The 24,696-nt window shown below is 47.2% G+C and overlaps 1 protein-coding gene across 1 annotated transcript in view; it reads left to right on the top strand.

Annotated features, from left to right (window-relative positions):
• The window catches only part of LOC119403712 (uncharacterized), a 119,596-nt gene extending 95,646 nt beyond the window's left edge, over positions 1–23,950 (top strand). Inside the window, exons 8-18 of the mRNA XM_037670596.2 lie at positions 9,298–9,384; positions 10,894–10,998; positions 12,338–12,419; positions 14,996–15,108; positions 16,030–16,124; positions 16,243–16,282; positions 17,181–17,273; positions 19,931–20,170; positions 21,376–21,429; positions 21,638–21,726; positions 22,663–23,950. Coding sequence (XP_037526524.1) covers positions 9,298–9,384; positions 10,894–10,998; positions 12,338–12,419; positions 14,996–15,108; positions 16,030–16,124; positions 16,243–16,282; positions 17,181–17,273; positions 19,931–20,170; positions 21,376–21,429; positions 21,638–21,726; positions 22,663–22,843 — 1,179 coding nt within the window. The 3' untranslated portion in view covers positions 22,844–23,950. The remainder of the gene's footprint in view (positions 1–9,297; positions 9,385–10,893; positions 10,999–12,337; positions 12,420–14,995; positions 15,109–16,029; positions 16,125–16,242; positions 16,283–17,180; positions 17,274–19,930; positions 20,171–21,375; positions 21,430–21,637; positions 21,727–22,662) is intronic.
• The last annotated feature ends 746 nt before the right edge of the window (positions 23,951–24,696 follow it).

The raw sequence follows: 24,696 nt of genomic DNA, 5'->3' as shown, positions 1-24,696 counted from the left end.
TCACCGTGCTACGCGTTCCACCCGCGCAGGCAATCCCATCACTGACATCAACGACTGGGTAGAATCTCTTCAGACTGGCATGCAACATCATACGCAGCTGATTGAAACCACCACAGCCACTCCAACAATAGACAACCAACTCGCCCACCTATGGGATGCCTACCACAGCCTTCTAGAGCGGTGGAAACGGGGTAAACATAACAGGACACTAAAGAAACACTTAACCACTCTACAATCCCAAATTCAAATACATTCAGAGGAGCTATGTCGCTCCGATTTGGGGCAGGTATGCGACGACATCGCCGGCAGACTGACCACCAAAAGGGCGTGGCACCTCCTCCGACACCTCCTCGACCCATCGCACACGAAAACCACTACCTAGCACCACGTCACCCGGCTTATACACGCACACATGGACAACCCCAGTGATCTCATGGATACATTCCGCCACACCTACTCATCGCCCGGCATACCACCTCCTCTTCCCTCATACACAGGACAACCGAACCCCGAACTCGACACCGATGTAACTGAAGCGGAGGTCAGAGCCGCTCTGTTGACTCTCCGCACTAAATACGCACCCGGCGCCGACTTGATTACCAACACAACACTGCGTAACCTGGATGACAAATCGATCACTCGCATCACGGAGTACTTCTATCAGTGTTGGAAGGAAGGCACGCTTCCCCAGTCCTGGCGCCACGCGAAAAAATGTTCATACCGAAGCTCAACAAACCACTTACACTCCAAAACTTTCACCCAATCTCATTAACTTCTTGTTTGGGCAAGTTTTTCGAACATGTACTGGCGAGGCTCACACAACATATGACCGACCGTGACTTATACCCTCACAGCGTGGTTGGCTTTTGCCCCACTTGTCCTCACGACATCTTAGACACCTTCGACCCGGTCATTCCGGGCCACACCCGGAAGTCCTGGCTCTGGACTTATCCAAAGCCTTTGATCGTGTCGAGCATCATGTGGTCCTGACATCACTTTCTCCATTGAATGTGGGTACACGTACGTAGACTTACATTCAGGCCTTCCTCACAGCACGCACGGCTGAACTTCAGTTCTGCCCGCTCACCTGTCCAACATGCACACTAAAGAGTGTCAGCAGCCCTCAAGGGTCCGTCCTCCCGCCTTTCTTATTTAATATCACCCTCATCCCCCTAGCTCGACAATGGCAGTGACGGGGACTTGCAAGGACACCATCCAAACAGCCGCCAACCTAACGCAAAACTATGCAGTTAGCGTAGCCCTTACCTGTTCTCTAGAGAAGGCCGGGCTCCTCTGCATCCGTCTCAAAAGCCGCAACTCCCCCTCCTCCCCCATCGTCATCGAACTGGATGGCAAATCGGTACCAGAGGTCGACACCCTCCGGATACTGGGCATGCATATCCAGAGTGATGGGAAGAACACAAACACAATCCGTTGACTCAAGCAGGTTGCAGCGGCGATCTCGCACCTCATCCGCCGCGTCTCAGGCCGTCACCGAGGCATGAAGGAGGGCGACCTATGTCGCCTTATTCATGCCTTTGTACTCAGCCGCGTGCTCTACTCCACCCCCTACCTCCAACTCTCTCGCCGCGACACTGACACCGTGGATACCCTCATCCGTCGGGCATACAAAGTAGCCCTCCACCTTCCCATAAGTACACCTACCGATCGACCTCTCAAGTTAGGCCTTCACAACACTATCGGAGAACTCAGACGCGCACCGCTAAGCACAATACCTTCTTCTCACACAAACCGACATTGGTCGGCATATTCTGCATTCTCTTGGAATCCAGATACCCGCCCATGATCCGACATTACTCCCCATACCAAGACCCCTGCACCGCGAACTCCTCATTGCACCACTGCCCCGTAACATGCACCCCGACCACCACGATAAACGTCGCAGAGCACGCGCTAAAGCTCTACACCTATGTTACGGCTCCGAACCGGACGCCGTATGGGTGGACGCAGCCCGCGTGGGCGATGAAGCGGTCGCTGCCCTTTTGGATCACAATCTCTCCCCCCCACACACACACTTCCTCCAGGCACCCCTCCTGAATCTGCAGATGAAGCTGCCATTGCCTTAGCATCGTACACGCAGAAGCACGGTATATGTCTTATCAGATTCCAAAACCGCAATCTTAAATTTTGCACGAGGCCGAGTTCAGGTCCCTGCTTTTTGCATACTGGACTCGCCCGCTGCACCCCCGCCACGTCAAATGGAGTTGATTTGGGTGCCTGCGCACTGCGAAAATCCTGGAAACGAGGCCGCCATGCCCGAGGTTCTTTCAACCGGGCTCTCGCGGCCTCCGATCTGGGATTCACGAAGGTGCGCGCGCACACTTTCAACGAGCTGACTCAGGCTTATAGGGCAGTGCGTCAGCTATATCCACCACCGCACAAGTCCCTCAGCAACCGACAGACAACCCAGCTACAAACTCACCCACTTCCCTCTCCTCTCATTCTATCGCACATCACCCCCTTTTCGTCACCTCAGCCTGCACTCTTGGCCCTGAACCTCACGCTTCTGCTATCCACATCCTTTCACACTTCCCGGGCGGATCCTCCCCCGTGGGCCCTAGAGCACCTAAAGACTTGGGAGGACTGGGCGTCCCTACTGCGTTCAGAGGACCCAGTTGAGCAGACCACGGTGGCCGACCGGGCTGCCAGCGTCATGGACCACCATCAAATGAACGCTTAAACGCAACGAAGTCGTGCGGTGGCCCGGGAGCCTGCGTGCTCCAAACTCCTCTGATGAATAAAGTTTTTCTCCTCCTCCTCCTCGAGCGTATTTAGACATTGAAAATTACAGCTAATTCTGCGCATTTGAACTGAAACGAAGACGCTTGGCCCGGAATGACGAAGGTGTTCGCGCCTTGTGCCCTGCTAAAAATCAAGTCGCCTGCATCAATGCGCAAGTATACTGTCAAATCGCTGCAAAGCCATTATTACGCACAAACATCCTCGTGAATCTCGCTTTTGAAGTTGACGTTCTTATGGCCAGACGTAAGCCTTATACTTTATTAACCATAGAGTTTCCTACAATACTTACTAGAGGGAATTCTGACGCTAGTGTCTATGGGAGCTGCAACGCATGGCGCTTCAGCCAGTCTGGGAATGATGGGTAGTACACGGATTTGTCTAAACTTCGTTCTTTCGGTCCGTTTGGCACCACGTCGCCTGCATCCGCTTTGTCGCAAAACGAAGTTCAGCAAAAGTCAGCAGTTTCACTTCACCACTTTAACCTTTTTAGGCTCACCAGTTCAAATCTGGTCACGAAGTTCACAACGATCCATTCTGTTATCCGAAAGAAAACCGAAACATAACAATAGACAAAAGCCACAATTGCGTTCCAAGCCCGCAAGCACGAAGACTAGGCAAATCCGTGTACTTCCCATCATTCCCATTGTGGCTGAACGATCGCAGTGCCAGAGTCCCCTCTAGTTAATTTTAGGAAACTCTATGTTATTAACTGCAGTATGCGCGACGATGAAGGTGTGTGCCTTGTGCGCAGAACCGATAGTGGACAACCTTGCTCTCGTATATAAAGTAGATCACTAAAGGGGGCCTCTTGTAAGCATCTTTTCCATCGGCATTTGTGGTAGAATGAAAGCCAATAACAAATAAAGCCGCCAAAAGGCTTTTTTTTTTCTCCTTTTTCATACTCGTTCTCGCATGAGTCGCTGAGGGGCCTCAGGTTGGTCGCAGTGATGAATATGTGTAACGCAGCTGCGATGCACGTTGTAGGCTGACAGCTGGCAGTCTGTACACGGCTTCATATATCCGACAGTGGGGATAGCGCTAGACTAGAACATACTCGTGTCACATTACCGCAAACCCGCCTAACAGCTGTACAGTACGTATTTTAAATACGAGCTAGGCAATGTGTTATCGCATTGCATAATTTATTCACTTGCACGCATGTACTTTGGTCTATGGATGCTGCCGTGGTCTATTAAAACCACGGGAAAGGCGAGTTCCCATGGGCGCAAATCATCTACATCAAAACGTCTCCAACGCGTTGAATTGGCCAGTTCATCTGGACAGGCGACGGACCTCTATGTGTGCGTTTGAGAGGAAAAGAAAATCACATTTTCACCGTAAGGGGGAAACAACCATTGCCCTAGCAACAAATTGTAATGGTATACAAAGTAAGGCTGGCAGCTTACTCTTTTGGATCCTATCTCGTGTAACTCTAGTGTAAGAGAATACGGCGGCTCCAGGGAGAGAAGCGATTTTCGTACAGTCCCTTCGCGTTGGGAGCACAACACCTAGATGGGCATATGAGCAGTTTGCTGATGCCTGCCGAGATAGCGCGCGCGTCAGCGATCGCGACCGCGCCCTTATTCGCCTCGAGACCTTTGAGTGGCGCTTTCTCGCGTGTGACGTCAGAGAGAGGACTCGGGTGCCGCTCTTCGCGCGCGCGTTCGCTACGTGAAGGCTGCACGACGCTACCGGCCAGTCTCTCCTGCTCGAGTTATTGAAACATTAGTGGGCAAGTTCATAAAGCAATTTGTACTGAATGTTCAAGCAAAATGCCCAGCGAAACCGAGCAGAGTTGCCGTCAGGAGCACGTTCAGTGTCGATTGCTCCTGGTGTCGTCTGCTAGCCATCAATGAGTACATTTGCATGTACGGCGACGATTTCTTTTCGCGACTGTCCTAGCTGTGGCGCACTTAGAATGACTTTCCGGCCCATTATGGGTCACTGATTTCAGCGTTCGGGCTTCGGCTGCCGTGTCTGCGTTAAAGCGCAATATAAGTATACCGCGTGCTTCACGTGTTCGGTTGCCAAGCCTGCTCCTTCGATTCAATTCCTTTATTCGGAGTTTTAAGCGCATGACAAGCGATGTGTGATGTCATTCAAATAAATTAAATGATCGTTACAGGCAGCAACCTTTGATTAAATCCAAGTTTTCAGCAGCTGCCGTGTAAGCACGTCGTAATTAAGTACTTGAAGTTTAAACAAGAAAAAAAAGGTTGAGAGCACGTGTCAAAAGGGCATGTACGACGGTGATATGAAATATTTCGTAGGTTGTGCGGAGTTTTTTTTTTTTTTTTGTGCAGCATATTTTAACCCATACGTAATAAGTCAACGTTTGCTGACTCGTTCCCAGTCGTTTGAAAGTATGTTGAACAGAATTAGTGTAATCATGTTAACGTAGATAAATACAAAGCTTTCGCATCAAAAGTCGTAGTAAGATGTATTGGCAATAAAACAGTGTAAATCACTCAACGATCGACTCCTGATAGGGCGTGATGCAGTCACTGTACTAAAAAGACTCGCAGGGTCCCTTATGCATTTGACTAAGATGACTCGAAGGCGAAATCCATCTTCGTTTTGTTCATCGATGTTCAGTATGTTCCCCGCCTCCTTCCGAATGCTCTTTGGACGTAACGTGGTTTTGCACTGCCTCCAGGATGGGAGGCATTGCAAGCTTTTTACACATCGCCTGGTTTTGCATTGCCTCCGTGATCGACCCACCGATCACGGAGGCAATGCAAACCGACGATGTTATACGTGATGACGTCATCATGTGACGTGACGTTATGACGTCACAAATATTGGCTGTCTGTGGTGTCATGAGGACGTCATAAGGTGGCGTCATCGTGTGATGATTTTTTGCATCACTCGTGTTGACGCGGCCGACTAGGGACGCCGACGGTGAATTTTCGCGTTTTATCAGGAATGCAAAGCTTTCACCGTAAAATATTCAATCTTGTTACAGCGCGGTAAAGAATAGCAATAACCAGCCAAAGGGGCCAAGAGAATGGAGGGACAGCTCTCTTTCTCCTCTACTTGGAAATATTCGCTGATTTTTTCTACTGTTTACCAAGCTGTATTATCGGTGACAAATGAAACACGAACAGCGGAGCGCTTCCCCCAGCATTAGGAACTTTATAATGCGCGCCGCCCTGTCATCACCAATGACATGCACCCACACCCGATTAGGCAGCACTGCGCAATCGAAAGTATGAATCTAGCTCACGAGCGGCAAACTACAAGAGCCTATCTGTCTCTAATCATAGGGGTGCGAACTGTACCACGCGCACCACTGCTGGCGTTTCATTCGGAGCCGATAGTACGTGTAACAAGTTTTAATGTACATCCAACTCGCCCAATCTACGCTAGTTGTCCGCAATAACCCGCTGGTCGATGAAGTTATCAATTTTATTTTGTCGGCAAACGTTTTTTGTACGTGGCTACAATTGGGAGTGGAGTGTGAACTTTCGTTCAAGTCTGTTTACATAACGCTAACTTTTGCGAATAAGCCGTAACACGCTTCGCTTCCAAAGCAGCGCAGACTCTAACTCGCTTGGCGGGGCGTTCGCGCTTTCACGTAAGCTATTTCAACTCCACCCAGCCCAGTGAGTGACGCTACGAACTCGGTGGCATGATCCTGACCGCGATGGCTTTGTGTATATAGAAGATACGTTAAATATGTTAACGTTTCTTAACCTCCTGTAATGCTAGCAGCCATCTAAAGAACTATCATTACAAGAAAATACAACTAGTAGTCGAGGAACGCCATGCGACGTGAGCGAACTATAACGAAAATGCTGCTGTTCTAGCCACAGCCTAGCAGACGACAAAAGCCCAATCCCCGCCTTTGCGTCACCGGAGCGCCGTTCGCAGCGCCGCCATCGGTGGCGAACCAGGCGGATAATCAGTCCAGTAGCTGCTCGAGCGACACCCCCCCCCTTTTATTATTAGTTTTATTATTACTTTAGAGTAATGTGGTAGACCATGATTGGTTCAGCGACCATTTTCTGTAATATGAATTTGTTCCTTTCGTCGAGCGTTGTGATCACGCTGTTCTTCTGGTGTCTAATTTCCGTGGTCTACCCATGGCAGTATGAATTGAAAGTTGCTAGACCGTTCTTCCTTTTGTATATGAAAGCGGGAAACACAAGCGGGTTGAAGGAAGTGCCGTTTGACTTCATTGGAAGCCCTCGTGCGAAGTGCAAAGCAGCTACAACCTAATCTTTACCGGGAACGCGTGGGGGGTGTTCCCATTGTTCACAGCCGCCTTATCATCCATCATGCGGTTTTCATGCTTGTTTTGTGTTATTCTTTAGTGAAACGAATACTGAGGTCTGTGCTGTATGCCTGATTGCAAAGAAAGATATGCCGTTTGCCCGCAATTTTTAAACGGCCCCTAAACCACCCAGAGGTCGACATTTAGTTGTGGCGTTGCAGCTGTGCACGAATCTACAGCGAACGCGTTCGTCGGCTCGTCTGTCCACCTATCCGAATACCCTTCCTCAGCGTCTGAGGTGGAAACTCAAAGAACACGCGTATCTACTAGCAGACGCGCACGCGAGCGCGGTCGTCTGTTGGTGGTTTAGGGGCCTGGCGTTTCGTTTGTTTAGTCCACGGAGACGAAACCGTTCCGGGGTAGAGGTATACAGCTGCGCTGTAAAACACTTTTACGCACGCAAAGGGGTCGCAACTTTCGTTTACAGTTGACAGTATTCTTGTTGCAGCATTGAGCTACAGCGTTCGGGACGTAGGTGATTTAGTTTTGATCTGATAGGACAAAGATAGAAATTAATTATGACATATACGCGAACACGCTATATCACATGCGCGTGCGTGGAAATTTAATACTTGAAAGACGGCATTTTTTTATGGCGCTAGCACCTAACGACATTGCGTTTTGGAAGGAGCATGCCGGAAAAAAAATTGTTATAAGAAGGAAGTAATGGCTCAAGTTAAGAGTTGTATGGGATACATATGTCATCGGAGCATAAGCATATTTAAGATAAGGACAGATAAGGTCAGGGTAATTAATGAAAATTAATTGAATGAGTTCATTGAAAGAGCAGACACTTTTCTTACTAATATCTGCGATTGTTGCGGCAGCTGGTGAAGCAGATCTCAGCCACGCGCTTCTTTATTCGTGGCCTGTGCGATTCGCTTGAGCAGCACGACGGCGCGCTGCCGGAGTTGATCGCAAAGACCCCGCAGAGTTAAGTGCAGCTGAACTCGATGAGTGCGCATAAATTAGATAAACAAGTTCACTGAAAGGGGAAGCTGTTATATATATATATATATATATATATAATCGAAGAAATCAAGGCGTACACTTACGAAAAGCGCGCGGCCTTATACGTGGCCTGTGCGATATTGTAGTCTGACATTTGACATTGTGCGTCAATCCAGTAGATAGATCTGGTTTCGGTGCTTCCTGGGGTATTGGTATGCCGGTGGTATCACCGTGTATTTCCGACACAGGCGTTAATGCATGGTATCGGTACCGGTTGCACCACCGTGCAGTGCCACAGCGCGGTGCCGGTGCTAAGAAGGCCGTTCTCCCCCCCCCCCCCTTTTTTTTTAAAGACGATAGTCTTTCTTGGGGAACTTAAACGCACAAATTTTGGTTTCAAAGAGAAGTTTATTTTTCCTATAAGCTCTCAAAAAAAGGAACTATTTACAAGAGTCTTCTCCGACAATAATTCGTCTGTCTTTCTGTTTGTCGGCACGTCACCCGATTCAGCCAACCGGCCAAAGTTGAACCACTCGCTTACTGCCCACCCATCTTGAACTGGTACGTCTGTTCATACTTCTGAACGTTGTCGATCAAAAATAAATATTACGCATATCTGAGGCGCAACTTCATTAGGTAAGTATTAGGTGGTGTGTTCCTTTAATAGAAAGTGCACATATACGTTATTCTAAAGACCCTATAGTTTCTTAAGCTGCGCTGAAAATGCGACTGCGCTGAAACTTGCCTTCCTCCATGCCCTCTGCACGAGCTCATTGTTGTGTTTTGGTTTCGCTTCTGTATTGCACTGTACGAATGCCATGGGGCGCCGCTCTGGCATTCCTGTTTTACCCAGGCGACGTGTAAATAAAAGAGTGTGTGGAGAGTACTCGTTGAGTGCGGACGTTTTTTCTGCTTCAGCGCTTCGCGCCAAACAGCGTGTTCGGGCTGGCCGGCGTCCCCACCGGTCGCGTTGGTCACCGCCGGTCTTCGCCTGCCGCTGCGCCGGGACTACCAGCCCGCAACACAGCACTCATGTTTCCCGACGTATTGCCAGATGGCGTCCATATCTCACGCAGCGCCTCTTCTATCGTCTTTAGACGACATTTGCAGCGAAGCACGCAGATACGCGGCCATTTTTTTTTCTCGTGACAGGTATAGCCGCTGGGGACACAAGTCACTGAGACGTTGCGCCTCTGTTCATTTTTTTTTTTAGACACAGATCGCCTTCCAACTTTCTTTAAAAAACTGGCCATGTGCAGAGGCAGTCACATGTTATCTGATCGTGCCTTTTCTTTTTTCGCTTCCAGACTGAAAAATGCATCGCTTTTGGTCCTGGCAAGGACATGTTTGAAAGCACCAAAATTATTGGTGAGCGGCAGCTACAAAAAGCACTGGTAAGTTGCGGCGGCAAGAACAATGACGTTTTCAGTGTATCCGTATGTTGCCTTCGCAGTGGCAACACGCTCTTTGCTTGCCAGAGAGCTTACCACTGTATTGTTCGTAGTAGATGTGCCTAAACTTCAGTACTAAGCTCAAGTTCCGTTCTGCGTGGCCATCAACATGTGTCCGCCGCATTTGCTCATATTTACGACAGAAACCTAACCTTCTCAGCTATGTGCTCTGATTTAGTGATATTGTGTTAACTCAATATTTTGCGACCTGCAGTGATTTCTTTTTATCAAAAACAAATTTACTCGCATCCTTGGGGTATGTTCTGTTGAGTTGCTCGGCAGCCGAATGTGCATTGTAGCCAAGGAGCACCATTGTCAAAAGTAATTAATTAAAATGCTGATTTCTTACGTGCCAAAAATATGATTATGAGGCACGTTGTTGTGGAACACTCTAAATTAATTTTGTGCTCGTGGGTTTCGTATTGAACGTATAAGGTCGTCCAATCTAAGGTGGACGCCTCATTCTCTTCATAGAAGCTGAAGTTTACTACATAATTCGGAATGTTATCATTGCGTTTATCGACACCATGGTTAGGCGCCGTATAATGAACATCTGCCTCGTGAAGTAGAATGAACGTTCTCACTAATGAGGTGTTCACCTTAGATGTAGTCGACCCTGTACACCTAGATTTATGTACACGGTAGTATAAAGACCGCCTCAAATATCTGCATTTATTATTGCTACATTTATTATTTATTACCTCCATTTGTTATTTATTATCTCCATTTATTATTGTCAAGCGAACATAACTAATCCCCGCAAGCTCGTAGTCAGCTACTTAGCCAAATCTAAGCCGGACTTTGGTTTATGCTGCAGGCGACAGCATTAATTCGCGGAATGCTGACACTATGGAACATTGTAGAGAGGTTCAATATTTTAGAGATCCTTGCCACATGCACGTCGTCTCATTCAGCGCCATCATCAGTGACCGCCTCTCTAGCCACGAAAAAACACCGGCTGTAGTCATTACTGACTAGTCTTGCCCTTCTGCTTGCTTGATGAATGTCACGCCGTTCATACAAGGCCTTTTATATGACAGACGTGTACGCTATTGGCTATTGACACACACACACACACACACACACACACACACACACACACACACACACACACACACACACACACACACACACACACACACACACACACACACACACACACACACACACACACAGATATATATATATATATATATATATATATATATATATATATATATATATATATATATAATATACTATATATATATATATATATATATATATATATATATATATATATACTGCGACGCTTTGGCGCCGTCGTCGGGCGCCGACTTCCTGGCGTCACGTTGTGGGCGTTGCGGCACCGGTCAACGCGCCCGCGTTGTTCTGTCAGCTACGCGCTGGTGTCTGACAAAGTGCGTCCGGATGTGATGGCTGCCTGACAGCGCGACGTTTCCCGATTTGCAGGACCTGTTCCACTCGGCCTCACGCAAGCTATCTGGCAGTGTTGGATTCGCCTACCAAAGGGTGAACATGGGGAAGTATGAAGTCGGCGACAACGAAGCGGATCCGGTAAACGCAAACGCCGTGCCCCACTTTTTTTTTCTTTCGTTCTTGCGTCCACGAAAGAAGAACGAGTTTAAATGCATTGCATCTTTTAAAAGTTGTTCCTGTGGGTATCTGCAGGGAATAGTCCTAACACGTACACCGGGAAACACTGCGTTGAAGCTCGCGTCATGTCGAGTAATTTATGATCATTAGAAATCATACTCTAAGAGCCCTTAAGAAATGGCTTCTTCGTTTATAACGAAAAGAAAATTCTGCTCAGCTCCGAAGTCGTCGTCAAATGAATTAGCAGTGAAAACTTCGACCCCTTCAGGGGGGAGGAGGGGGGGGGGGTATATAATTTTTGCACTTAATACGCAACTGTTGCTAACTTTTAATATTTGCAGATCGAAATAAATGTGGAGTACTGCACAATACTTTTATATTAGCTCTTAGCACCTTTGCCCACTCGGGAAGCGAAAAACTACCGGGTTTTCGTTGGATATGTCTTGCTCGCGTACGTACGTGCACATATTTTTATGGAAATCTTGTTGTTGAGATACAAGTCATATTATTAGACCCAATCATGTGCATAAATCGGTTCATATTTTGTTCGTACTGGTTTCTCTCCCGCATGAAACCTATACACATTGTAAAAGTGAGGTACTGCAAGTAGAATCCTTCATAAACAGTAGGTAGCTGGGAAAGTGGCTAACGAATAACTATTTCTGTGTCAAATATCACCGGTAGGAAATATCGTCACTAAGATCGAATAAAGTTCAGTTCTACATGTTTTTAGAGCAGTGACTATATAGTGAGACTATGAGACTCTCAACCACACTTTCGACAATTTTGACTTATTTACCGAGTCTTGTTTTTTACACGTCGCTTCCAAGGTAAAAAAAAAAAAACAAGTGTCTGAATTATCCTGGCAGACAGCTTCTTTTGAATGAGGAAAAAACTGTGGTAATGGAACTCCTGCACTATTCCAGGTTCTATGTGCAATATAATAAATCGCACGCGCATCATTCGCCGATAGCGCATGCACAATTACGATATAGAACGTTTATTCGCAATGTTCTGATATGCCCCTTGTTACATTTATATGATTTCACTATTTCTCAAGCAGGCTTTATGCAAGCACTGTAATCTTGAAAATGGCGTGCGCCGCACCCTGCTGCTATCGAGAGTAAGCTCGCCAATCACTGTCCTCTGCCGTATAGGCGGCCGTGCTGCAATATAGGGCCTCCATCGATACGGCGCACCGAGCGATTAGTACTCGGTATCTCAGTATGATTGCTGAAACATGGAATCTTGCACTAAAGTTATCGGGATGTGCAATCAGTCATTTATTTCGCTATTTCAGATCACAACGTGTACTGCAGCGTTAGGTTACAGCTTCGCAGCAGGAACGACTGATGGACCGGGCCAGTTCGACTTCACGCAGTGTGAGTCGGTGTTTCTATGGTTTTCAGTGAAGTTCACGTTTGGCGCCCTTTTGTCTGGAGAGCAAAGAAAGTGGGATTTCAGAGCAGCCGCGCTAGGTTCAACGTACAACGGCAGGAATGTCTTGAGAAGCTGCTTCTGCTCTCAATCGCTCTATGTCTCTCTCTGTCTAACCGAACAATGACGCAATACATTTCGGGCACTATTCAAGCGATATGGACAATTGTGCTAGCGACTGTAACCGTTGCACTCTGTGATATGCTTTCTGTGTGGAACGAAAGCGTAATGTGGCACATGGGTAAAGGACATTCTTTTGTACAGTGTTCAGGAACTGGCAAGTTTTCCTGTTTACCACAGTAATGCGCCTTTTGATCTTGGGAAACATTCGTGCCTAGATAACTCAGATAAAGCAATTCGACGCAGCTACATCTTCATCGTGCTGCCTATTCACACACTACCGCTCTGACCATACCGTGCTGCAAGGCGGTTCTAGGGGTTTCTGCTGCGGCGTACGGGTAAATGACCAATGATAAGGAGTAGCGCCAGGTGAAGTACAAAAAGCGGTAATAGTCAGCATTTTGGACGTGAGATACGCGTATTCATCGGTCTTTAGCATCAATTTGTATGCTAGTAATGCAAAGAAGCATACGCCTTCAACAGTACAAAACGGGAAGCTACTCGCTATTTCTGGGACTGTACATGCCGAAACCACGATATGATTATGATGGAAGTTGTGGGCGCTCTGAATTAATTCTGACCACACGTGGTTCGAGGTTTAAAGTCCAATTAGATCTAAGTACACAGGTGTGTCTTGCATTTCGCTCCTATCGAAATGCGTCGCCGTGACATGGAATCGAACCCGCACCCTCGTGCTTAGCAGCACGATGTCAAAGCCGGTAAACCATCACGGCCGGCGCCTCACCATTCCCAACTCTAGTGACCGGGGCTTCGTTTTTTTCCCCTGCATATTGCACGATGCTTAAATGAATAATGCTTTTTTTATGTGCAAGGGAGCTGTGTTTAAGTTCTCGTGTTGGTCACCCCGCAGATGAAGCTGTGATAGCTCTGTATTGTCACGTGGTCGTGACGTTGATGAAGGCAGCAGTCGGCGTGTTCAAGCCGAAACTTTTTATTTGGGTGAACCTGTGCCCTGTAAACAAGAAGTCCAACTACAAGCGATACATGCTACACACTGATAGCGGCGAAGAGAGCGTCGGTAGTCGATAATCTGATCTGTGGTTTAGGCGCGTCGGCATTTATACATGCGGCATCATACGGTCGAGTCTTATCGCTGGTGGCCGCGCTAGAGTAACAGAATAAACTCAACTGTTCGGGCTTACGCGCTCAAGCTTATCAGAAGAATCTAGAATAATCTGGAAGGTCCCAGTCATTCGTGCGCGGTTCACAAAATGCAGTGATTGTACTACGTGTAACAAACCGGTTGCAGAAAAACACAAAAAGGAGCGCGCGTGGCGATATTATGCTGCGTGACTAATGTGCTAATGCTATATAGTACACGGGCTCTTGGCGCCGCGCGTTGCAACGGTTACAGCTCGGCATCACACAGCTTACTATTTGAATGCTGCAAGTTTAATAAATGTTTCCTGAAGTAAAGAAAGGAACTTCCCTACACAAACAAGACTTAGGGCGGTTTCTGCGCCAGAAAGCTCAAATAGCGGCCTGTACACATAAGATGACATAAAGAGTTTGAGTGGCATACCTAAAAAGAACTATGCCCCGCCACGGTGGTCTAGTGGTTATGGCACTCGGCTGCTGACCCGAAGGTCGCGGGATCGAATCCCGGCCGCGGCGGCTGCATTTTCGGTGGAGGCGAAAATGTCTGAGGCCCGTGTACTTAGATTTAGGTGCACGTTAAAGAACCCCAGGTGGTCGAAATTTCCGGAGTCCTCCACTACGGCGTCTCTCATAATCATATCTTGGTTTTGGGACGTTAAACCCCAGATATTATTATTACCTAAAAAGAACTATGAAAAAAAAAACACGCGCACTTTTGTATTATTACACTCTGAACAAAAACTAGAAAAGACACATGGCATTTACACTTAAACCATTAGTAACAGTAATGAAATAAGCGTTCACATAATAGGCTTCACCTCGTCCTCGAGCTTAGCATCGCAACACCCTAGGCTACCACGGTGGGTTGTGACACTTAGTTCGAAATCAGGATTAAGAAGTAGAAAAACTAGAAAGAAGTGAGGCTAGCTTCGAGTTTTTCTGTTCGCAGTAGTGTTGTGGGCCGTGCAGACAATAATCTCAATCCAAATACCTGTGACAGCATTTTACCGTTTCTTCCATTTGACGGAGAACCGCAGGGACCTTCATAATTCTTCTATATCTTTGTGTTCTTAAAAAAAAGTTTGGGACAGAAACAGATTTGCTTACATAGTGTTCATACGATAGCGTTGCAAATAAAACGCGCAATCGAATAAATAAAGAACTTTAACCTGAATATTTTTTTAGATCTCACGGTAGCCGGGCAGCAAACCACACGATAGTTTAGTTGTTCACAATGAACGCAAAACATTTGACTTATCAGCGATTTTTGTCTCCAATGCAGCAACGACGCAGGCGACTCCATTCTGGAATTTCGTTCGCGACTTCATCGCGGCGCCATCGAAGGAGGCCATCAAATGCCATCACCCGAAACCCATCCTGCTCCCCGTTGGCGAGGTAAGTGTGCGAGCTTCTTACAGCAATCGTCTTACGCGTTGGAAACGGATGCTACCGTCGTATAAATGCTCAGACTGTAGGTTTAGTACGTTCGTAGAGGCATCAGGTTGTCTTGAGACCACTACTCAAGCAGCACCAACGTGGTGATGGTGTTGCTTCGAGTGAAAGGGCTTTGTGTTCACCGGCGACTTTGAGATGTTTCTCTTGCGGTGATAACTTTTGCCTTGGGAACATAGGAAGTCCCGGGCGGACAATACATCGAATAAAAAGAAAATACATTTGATCATCGAAGCGCAGCCATGGACGGCGTGGCACTTATTCTGGCTCTTCGCGAAGTTCTGCTGTCCTTGTAGGATTCAGTTCACTTTAATGTAGCTAACTGCACAATTTTCAGGAGAGTTTGAAATAGCTATGTCGTATTCTCGGTTGTTTCAAATAGACCAACCCGTGAGAGCTTTTAACCTTTCTGAACACTGTGCACACTAGTGGGTCGTGCGTACGTATATTACTGCGTGTATTATGAGATGTGCTGCTAGTGGCTTAAATGCGAGGACCATTATGATGCGCCATCTGCAATCGCTACAGTACTGGTTATATACGAAGCTCCGTCAGTTGTAGCGACGCAGTGAAATTTTCCTGTATACGCTCACTCAATACTTCTAATAGTGTCCACCGAGCAAGTATCTCTGCTGAGTGCCTAGCCTGTGAGGGCACATGCAATCGGAAGATAATTCAGATGTCCTTAATGATCTACATTGAGGTAGACGGCGTCAGATTATTCACTCTCGTAATTTGCCAATAAAAATGTTCTTGTAATGCGACAGTTCAGTGCATCTAATCCTTGATAACGCTTTCAGGCTTACTGATTTTTGATAAATGCATGTCATTGCAACTGCCCGCTTTTTTTCCCTTCCTCTTCAGATGAACTTCCCCTACCCTTGGGTGGCCAGCATCGTTCCTACTCAAATTCTGAAAGTCGGGCAGTTGTATATCCTTGGGGCTCCTGGGGAGTTTACGTAAGTGTCCGAAACGCTGGTCTTCTTAATCAGGCTTCGCACGAGGAAGATTTTCCAATCTACTATATTTGCATGTACTGTATAATAATTTTGCTGCTCGGTAAATTTTTACATGCAGAACCATGTCTGGGAGGCGACTTCGCGCTACTGTCGAAAAGGTATGTGGTTGTTTGCACTTCTTTAGCTTTCACGTGGTTTGTTGTTGATTTGTTGTTGCAACGACTGAGTTATTTTGGTAAGTAAGGCGGCTTTATATACGTACTTCCCCTCCAAAACATCGTGCGAGCTGTTGGAACACCTCTCTTAAGATTTCATGGTGTCTCGTTCCTTCAGGACCTTTCGCACTCCTTCGCGAAACCAGCGTGCGCATCAAATAACGTGAAAGACAGCAATGATAGGCTTGGTCCCTTGCACGGCGGGTGGTCGAATGCGTTAACACTTTACGAAAGGAGGGGGATGTTGACCACTGGCGAGAGAGCCAAGTCAACGCCTGTGTTCGCGGCCACAACACGCACTTTCAGGTTGTTTTTTTTTTCTTTTTACAGCGACTATATGCATCAGGAACGTTGGCTCAGTGGTTAAAGCGTTCACCTGTACTCTGAGCGCAAGCATTCTATTTCCGGCTGCAGTGGCGGCATTCCTGTAGGGGCAAAGCGCAAAGCCGCTCGTGTCCTGACCTACGGGCGCATGTGAAAAAAAAAAAACGCATTGTGGCCATAATTAGTTATGAATGCTTTGCGAGACAGTTATGTATCTTTATCACTCGGCGAGATGCGTGTAAAACCTGTAATAGGCCTAAACATTGAGAAGTTGAAGTAAATATATTTTTTTCCGTGTCTACATTTTTAAGTCAGCAACATATGCCCGAATACCGCAGATAATTACTGAGACTTTAGTGACATAACTTGTTGCCGAATCGCAGTGTGATCGCATAACGAGACATGGCAGTGTTTTGATTCTGCAGCTATCACAGCGCTTCCAACAAGATTAATCGCCGAGTATATGTTTCTTCCATCTGTTTTTCTAAATTGCACTTTCACATGCGTGCCTATTTAGGTGGTGAAGATGAAAGACCCCGAATCCATGGTCGTACTGGCTGGCCTCTCCAACACGTACACGCATTACGTGGCTACGTACGAAGAGTACCAGGTGCGTTGACTCGTATGAAGACAACGTAACACCGTTCTGTTCTTTTTTATTCCGAGTTTGCCGTTTGCCATCCACGATTGGCTAAAATCTTCCGAGTCATGCCCACTACTATGCCTGCCTGTCGCGTGATGCAAAGAAAATCACGAACACGCCAAATCTCAAAATGACACGTGCGGACAGCTGACGCACAATTAGATCACAGAAAATGTTACAGGGGCAATTAAGTCCCCTTGCGTGCACTGAATGCGAAACTAGCTCGGACTACACAGCACACTCGGCAGACTGGCGCAGCCGGCGAGGACGCGGCGCGTGCCTGAGCATGTTGACTATATTGATGTCCCTAATATCTCGACATCCATGTCACGTGACATTATCACATGGCTTCATCACTTGGTCATGTGAATTGCAACTTAAAGGGGCCCTGCAATAATTTTCCAAGTAACCATCAAATAGATTCATTAAAAGAGTTTATTGCTTCTCGAATCGACTGCCGCAAAATTTTTACGCTTTAAGCGCTTTCTCTCTCCTTTCGTACCAGCGAGCGCGCTGAAAGCTACGCAGGGATTGGGGGGGGGGGGGGGGAATGAAGAGGGAGTCAGAAGATGCGTCCGTTCGTCAGCGCGCGCCATGACCTCGAGCACAATCTTTTCTTTTGTAGCGTTAGCTACACTTGCCTAGCCGGAGCCGATTTCGCGTGGAGGGTCATGAGCCGTGCTGCGCGTGCCCGAGGATCAGTGATGTCACACAGCTGGGTCACCGGAGCTGGCATCTCGCGCGCTCTCCGACACCGCCGCGTGCGGCTCGTCGCTGCTGGTCTGCGCGTTCGGGAGGAGTGGCGTCGTAGCCATAGACACAGTGGCGCCGGTGCGAGCGCAGCTATTCGCCTTCGCTGTGTAGTCGCCGTCTGACACTGCGCTGGGGCCGCGTGATAGCGCCTCTGACTGGCGTTTGCAGGTGGGTAACGCCATGGAGAAGGAGAGCGCAAATGCTGCTCGACGGCGCAGAAGAGCCGAGAAGCTGATTTCATCGGGTCCCGAAGTAGTTGCCTGGCAATTAGCGGTTCAGCGTACGATGAATGAACAGAAGAAGGCGAATAATCCTACACAATCTGGAAAGCTAAGAATAATCAGCTGAACCCTTGCTAACGCTACGTATATCCTGGCATAGCCGAGCTAAGGCACTGCAAATTTTTTTTCTTCGAACGCGCGGCTTACTTTCTTACTTGCAATCTGATCACGAGCGCGCGCGTGGCACGTGGCGGCATCCCGCGGCGGCCACGATAACTATGCAGCTCACGATGCTCAATTCAGACAATGGCCGTGGACTTTAGGTTCATGGGACGGTTTGGGTTTACGGCATCATTTGTCGAGAGAAGAGCGAGCGATTTCTAGCTGACTTTGAGAATTAATTGTGAATTCCAGGCCGCGTGCTGCGCTTATAATGTCTGGCTTACGTGTTCTCAGGAGCCTCGACTAGCGATCGGCAGCGTTTTCTGACCATGCTAAAAGAGTGTCGCAGGGCCCCTTTACGGTTCTTGGTCATGTGACTATGTCCCATGATGGGATCATTTGGTCATGTGCTCGAATTGGGCAAAATAAATTTTGGGAGTAGAGCAGGTTGGTTTTGAACGTCGGTCAGCTAAATTTTCGAATTGGGCAAAGTCAATTTTGGGGGTGGGCAACTGAAATGTTGGGTGGGAGCAAAGTCATTTTTAGGAGCAGGCCAAGTCGGTTTTGAAAGTGAGTCAATTCAAATTTCGAATTCGGCAAAGTCGGTTTTGCTGGTGGGCCAAGTAAGTTTCAGGAGTGGGTCAGGTTAATTTTGAACGTGGCTCAACTGAATTTTCGAATTGAATGAAGTCAATTTTAGGGCTGGGCCACCCAAAATTCGTGGATGGGCCAAATCGGTTTTGAACGTGAACGTCGGTTGAATTTGAATCCCACTTTCGGAATTGGGTGATGTCAATTTTAGGGGCGGGCCACCCAAATCTTGAGCGTGAGCCAAGTCAATTTGGGGAGCAAACCAGATCCGTTTTGAAAGTTGGTCGAAGTTTTGAGTTGAGCGCCAGAATCCACGTGATGTCATCACTTGGTCAGTTGAGTTTTCCTGCCATCGAATGTTAACGCATTAACGCCGACGGAGACTGAATCTTCTGCTTCACGCGGAGTATAATGCCTTCGCATTAATAAAGACTTGCGAAAGGAGGAGTACAAAGCGGAAAGTCGGGTGCTTCCTGTTCGCGCTACCATATGAATAATACCCGACTCGCCCAGGGAGAAATTTTACTCATATTTAAAGCACAAAGCTTTTAAGCGCACATAAAACGAGGACCGAAGATTTAAGAACTTGACAGGACAGCGCTTATATATATAAGCGCTGTCCTGTCAAGTTCTTAAATCTCCGGTCCTCGTTTTATGTGCGCTTAAAAGCTTTGTGCTTTAAATATGAATGTTCACCAACCAGCCCATCTCACCGTCTTGTTAGAAATTTTACTGAACCGCTAATGTTGTCGAACTCGATTTTCTGCACAGTGGTTCTTACGAAGCGCGGCTGTAGCTAATATGACTTGAAGTTACAGCGTTATTTCAGATTGCATTAGTGTTTGGTTGTTGGTGACGCGTTGTGACGATTGTCTCTTACACTGCGACTTACTGCAGGTACAGCGCTACGAGGGAGCGTCCACGATATACGGGCCGCACACTTTGCTAGCCTACCAAAAACAATTCGAAGGTTTGGCTGTAAGTCTGACGACCAATACGACCCGGCCGATTGGGCCTCCTCTGCCCGACCTGCTCTCCAAGCAAGTGTCCTTCAAGACGGGCGTCGTCTTCGACGGTGCCCCGCTGGGAAAAGTGTTCGGCCAGGTGCTGTCCGATGCCAAGCCTGCATACAACAGGGTCAGTACTCGAGTACTATAGCTCTTGTACTGAAAGACTGAACAGCCATAGTTGACATTGAAGAAGACAAGGAAGCTGCATACCTTAGAGTCCTTAGTGCGGCACAGCGTGAGAGAGTAAAATTATCAGTTGTTATGGATCAGACATGATGCCCAGTCACGCGAACAGTCAAAGCACAAGAGTGGGAGCCAAAATAATATTTGCTCTGGGTTTGTATTGTGCTTTGCCTTCTCGCTCTATAGTGCACTTAGATTTAACGCAGCATAGTTGACATGGTGAGACCTTAGCGGTACGTTCTTACCCGTTTCAGTCACGGTGTCTCCATAGCGAGATGCAACACATTTTTGAATGTTCGAATTTTGAATGTTGATATATTAATTTTCAAAACAGTGAAATGTAACCCTCTTCTAACGAAAAACAATCGCATGATCCATCTTGGTGCAGAAAGTAACGCAAAGCTACCACTTTTGACGAGACGTTTGACAAGTTACCGTGTATCACTGCGGTTAATTTGTGTTCCTTCGTGCATCGAAATGGTGGCAACTGAATAACTAGCGCGTCTTCTTGTAAAAAAATATTTTGTTCTTTCATTATTCACGCATCATCGATTACGAGACATATGTCGGCAACCATTTAATATTTGTAATGTTGAAGACTGACCTGTACGAGAATAAATATTCGTGTTACGTTTATCGATTTTTTTTTCTTCTACTATGCTTGCGCCACATTTCAAGAAAAATGCATAAATTTGAAGGCCTCAAGAATCGTAATTCGTGACTGAAGGTTTTATTGCCTTCGCGTCATACTTAGAGGTGTCTCGTGCCATTTCGCTCTACAGCAGAGCAAGCAATTGCATTTTTACCCCTTCGCGCATTGGCCACAGCTTGCTGTGCAAAATCCATGCGCGATATGGTCCTGGTAACCATTGCAGGACATCAGAAGTTCTAAAGTATGCTGCGCACTTCCGTTAAAGCGCTATTTACACCCGGCTGTCGATCCAAAATGCGGAAACAAGTAGGCAAGATGAGATAATTAGAACTTAACGCAGGCTGCACTTTGAAGCACAGACTGCAAACCAAAGGATTAACATCAGTGAAGGGGAATGGAAACACTTAGGCTTTCAGGAGCGTAGGTTTTGTGGAGTGATACATGGCAACATCTTTATAGAAAGCTCGACGTTGAACAACTATTTTAACTATTTTCAGGGAGAACGAGTCTTTGTGACGTTTGTCTCCGGCCATCCAAGAAACAACTTGATGGTAAGAACAACCTTATCACGTTAAGAACTGCCTAGTTACGATTACAATGTTATGCCTTCCCGCTTTCCACATGTAAAGTATTCAACGTGAAAGTTTGCACACAAGTAATCTTACTTGCAGTTTGATCACGTACCGTTTTTATTGGCGAGTGTCTTTAAAACGGTGTGTTTAACGCCTACCAAATACGCCACTGTAATAATTATTCTAGCTGGAAAGCACGTACTTGACCGTGGAAAAGCTGAGCGATGACGGAGAATCATGGACAGTCGTAGCCACGGACGGCAACTGGGAAACAAGGTATTGTTTTATCGAATCTCAGTGCGAAGCATTCTTTATCTTTCTCGCGACGCTTTGTGGTAGGTTGGTAGTTTTACATGCCCATCTCGCCTCGTTGGAGGCCTCGTGAATAAAAAAAAAATTACTTGTACAATGTTGTAATTAAGCCTCCAACGGAACCAACCAGATGCTCTACCCACTAGGCCACAGAGTCCGCGCGTGGATCGAGAAGGTATTTGCTACAATTAGCCTATGCGTCCCTCGCATACCAACCATTATGTCATAAAAGTTAACATTATGCGTGTGGCCTGCATAATGTTAACCTTTGACAGCTGCAGTTGAAAATTATATAGGGCAGTTTTCTTATACCCTCCGCATAAAGAGTCTTAGAGAACAAATCGGTTGGTTTACACAATGATTCACCCTTTAATGAAGCAATTTCAAATTATCTCTTTCTGGGTCTAGATGGAACGTCGCTTTCGGAAAGCGACATTTCCGGCTCGAAAAGACAGGACAAGGAGATCGTTCATGAGTACGGCGTTGACAGGAGGCAGCTCCTAAGTGAAAGAATATGAAATCAGCGTCTGTGCACGTCGTTTATATGGACCTCTGTCGCGCCTTTTCTTTTTTCCTTTTTTCACGCGGGAACTTGCTTTTCAGAAACGTTCATGAGTGCTAAGGTTTCAACCCCTTCAGAAGTGAAACGGATTGTTATTCCGTGTTCAACGTAACGATTTATTTCGTGAGTGCTTCGAGTGCCTTACTTTACGTAAGAATCAGCCCATGAAGTTTTCGTGATGCAGTTATTGAGTCTTGAGTATTAAAAAGCTGTTTGCGGGAAAAAAATAACCTTCTGTTGGTTAGAGGCATCAGAAAGACAAAACAAAAAGAGCCTCCTAGAGCCTTAATAAGTGCGCGCAGAAATTTTCTGTGATGTATGTGTCTTTGCCAATGCAGATTCTACTGGCGCCGGACTTCGGCCATTCTGGGGCACAGCGAGGCGACAGTTATGTGGGAAATCCCGCAAAATGCGGAATCTGGCGTCTACAGGATCCGTCACTTTGGCCACAGCAAGAACATCCTCCAGGTGGTTACTCCCTACGAGGGCAGCAGTAGAAATTTCAATGTGAACCCCTAGCATGCGGCCAGGAAGAAGCGGAAAAACAGTTGCGCAGGAAGTCGCCGCGGTGCCCCGCCTTGTACGCAGTCTTGCTCAATGGAAGCGCGACGCCGCCGACTGTCCCGGTCCCTGCGCAACTCTTTCTGCTCAGCGCCTTCGGAGCGCATTCCTGCTCGCTTGCTGAATGTCAAATGCTGCCAGCATTACCTGACTTCCTTCGACCTCGATGGCCCAAGGTCGTCGACGTCGAACCACAGGCGGAAGCCGCCAGAGCTCGGTGAAATGAGCAGTGCTCATTCGTCGCCGGGGGATCAAGCACTCATCGAGCCTTCGGCTGAAAAACCGGAGGACAAGCGTCTTGATTCAGCTTCGCGCAACGATTCGCAATACGCTCACAATACTGCTCAAATGAACTCATCTGACAGTGTCAGCCATCACACGTACCATCACTGGCCAAGTGACAATAACGGCGGGCAATTATCATCGTCTTCGAATCACTTTCCACGTCATTCATCGCACAAGGACAGTCATAGCAAGGTCGCTTCGCTACCTCTGAATACCCGGAAGAATTACGTTAACGGTGGCACTACGGTTGGCCGTGCAGCAGGTGTCAGGGGGAAAGAGCAGAAGCACTCCTCCGGGGAAGTACCGGCTGCCGTACCTTGGGGTGTGGCAAGCGGCTACCACACGCATCCTTCTATTCGGTTGGGTACTCGGCATCGGCTTCCCTCACCTGCGGAGCGGCGCCAAATATTGTCCGCCCTGATTAAACACCCACTTCACATTTTCAGTTATCGCGATCGAAATCTGCCATTTCATCTGCGAAACCGCCACCGTGTTGCCTCCAACATTCAAGACACTCTTCGGGCCTTGTCCTCGACGCGTCACCGCTGGACAGATCGGGATGACGTGAAGCTGGACTATTCGGCTTCTGAGCGATCACATTCCATCGTCCGACTTCCCGCTCCTAAAAGAGCAGTGGCGATGGGACGAGAGGTGCTGGCACGCCGTCTAGCGCATGGGCGCTTGCCAGTAACGCTCGACACGCTCCGAAAGTTTCATGGGATTCAGGGTATATCACTTTCTCTCCGGGGCGCCCAGCGTCCATGAAACGCGCGCACGAAAAGTAATGGTCCGCTGTTTTTCGAAGCTGCGACCGGGAAGCTTCGAAAACGTCAAAGCGGCTGTGCATGTGATTTTTTTCTTGAGCCATTTTGCATTGCTAGTTATCTGGTCACGGTACAAAGACTGGAACGAGACGATCTATATATAGTATGCTGCCAAATATATATTATTCATATTTTTGCCATTGTCTTATGTTTCACGAGCAGAATGTGGCACTTGATTAATGTGTAGTGAGCAGTTAACACTGAATAACGCGCTCTTGAATAACGTGTACTATCGTGGCTCTTGTGAGTTTGCCTTGAAGACTCATCTCTGTTAGCTGCAGGGAGAGTTGCCTTCAGCGTAATGAGATAGAGAGGGCAAAAAAAAAAAGTGTTCAAAGTTCAGAGCTTCCTGTCTTCGCGTGCGATCTAAGAAGTGCTCTTAATTCGTGCCTTGCACTGTACTAACGTTTTCAAGCATGATGCATTGCTTTTTCGCCACTGCTTCAGATTTTGAGCGGATCTCTTTTTGACAAATGCAACTTTTCTGGCATTATTCTTTCTGCCTCTAACATTCCTACTTGCCAAGGTAATGTGCCATTTGTTGCACTGCCACGTTAAGCCAAGCTTCTTTCTTGCGCCTCGAATCAAGACAGAATTTAATATGTATGGAGTTAGCTTTGAACACGTGCGTGCGAAAACTTTGTTTCAGGATGACTCGGTATCGTGTGACTGGTGCTACAGTAAATACAATGCTGTACACGG

Source organism: Rhipicephalus sanguineus, chromosome 1 (genome assembly GCF_013339695.2).
Source record: "Rhipicephalus sanguineus isolate Rsan-2018 chromosome 1, BIME_Rsan_1.4, whole genome shotgun sequence".
NCBI classification, from domain to species: domain Eukaryota; kingdom Metazoa; phylum Arthropoda; class Arachnida; order Ixodida; family Ixodidae; genus Rhipicephalus; species Rhipicephalus sanguineus.
This window is presented reverse-complemented; position numbering and strand designations above follow the sequence as displayed.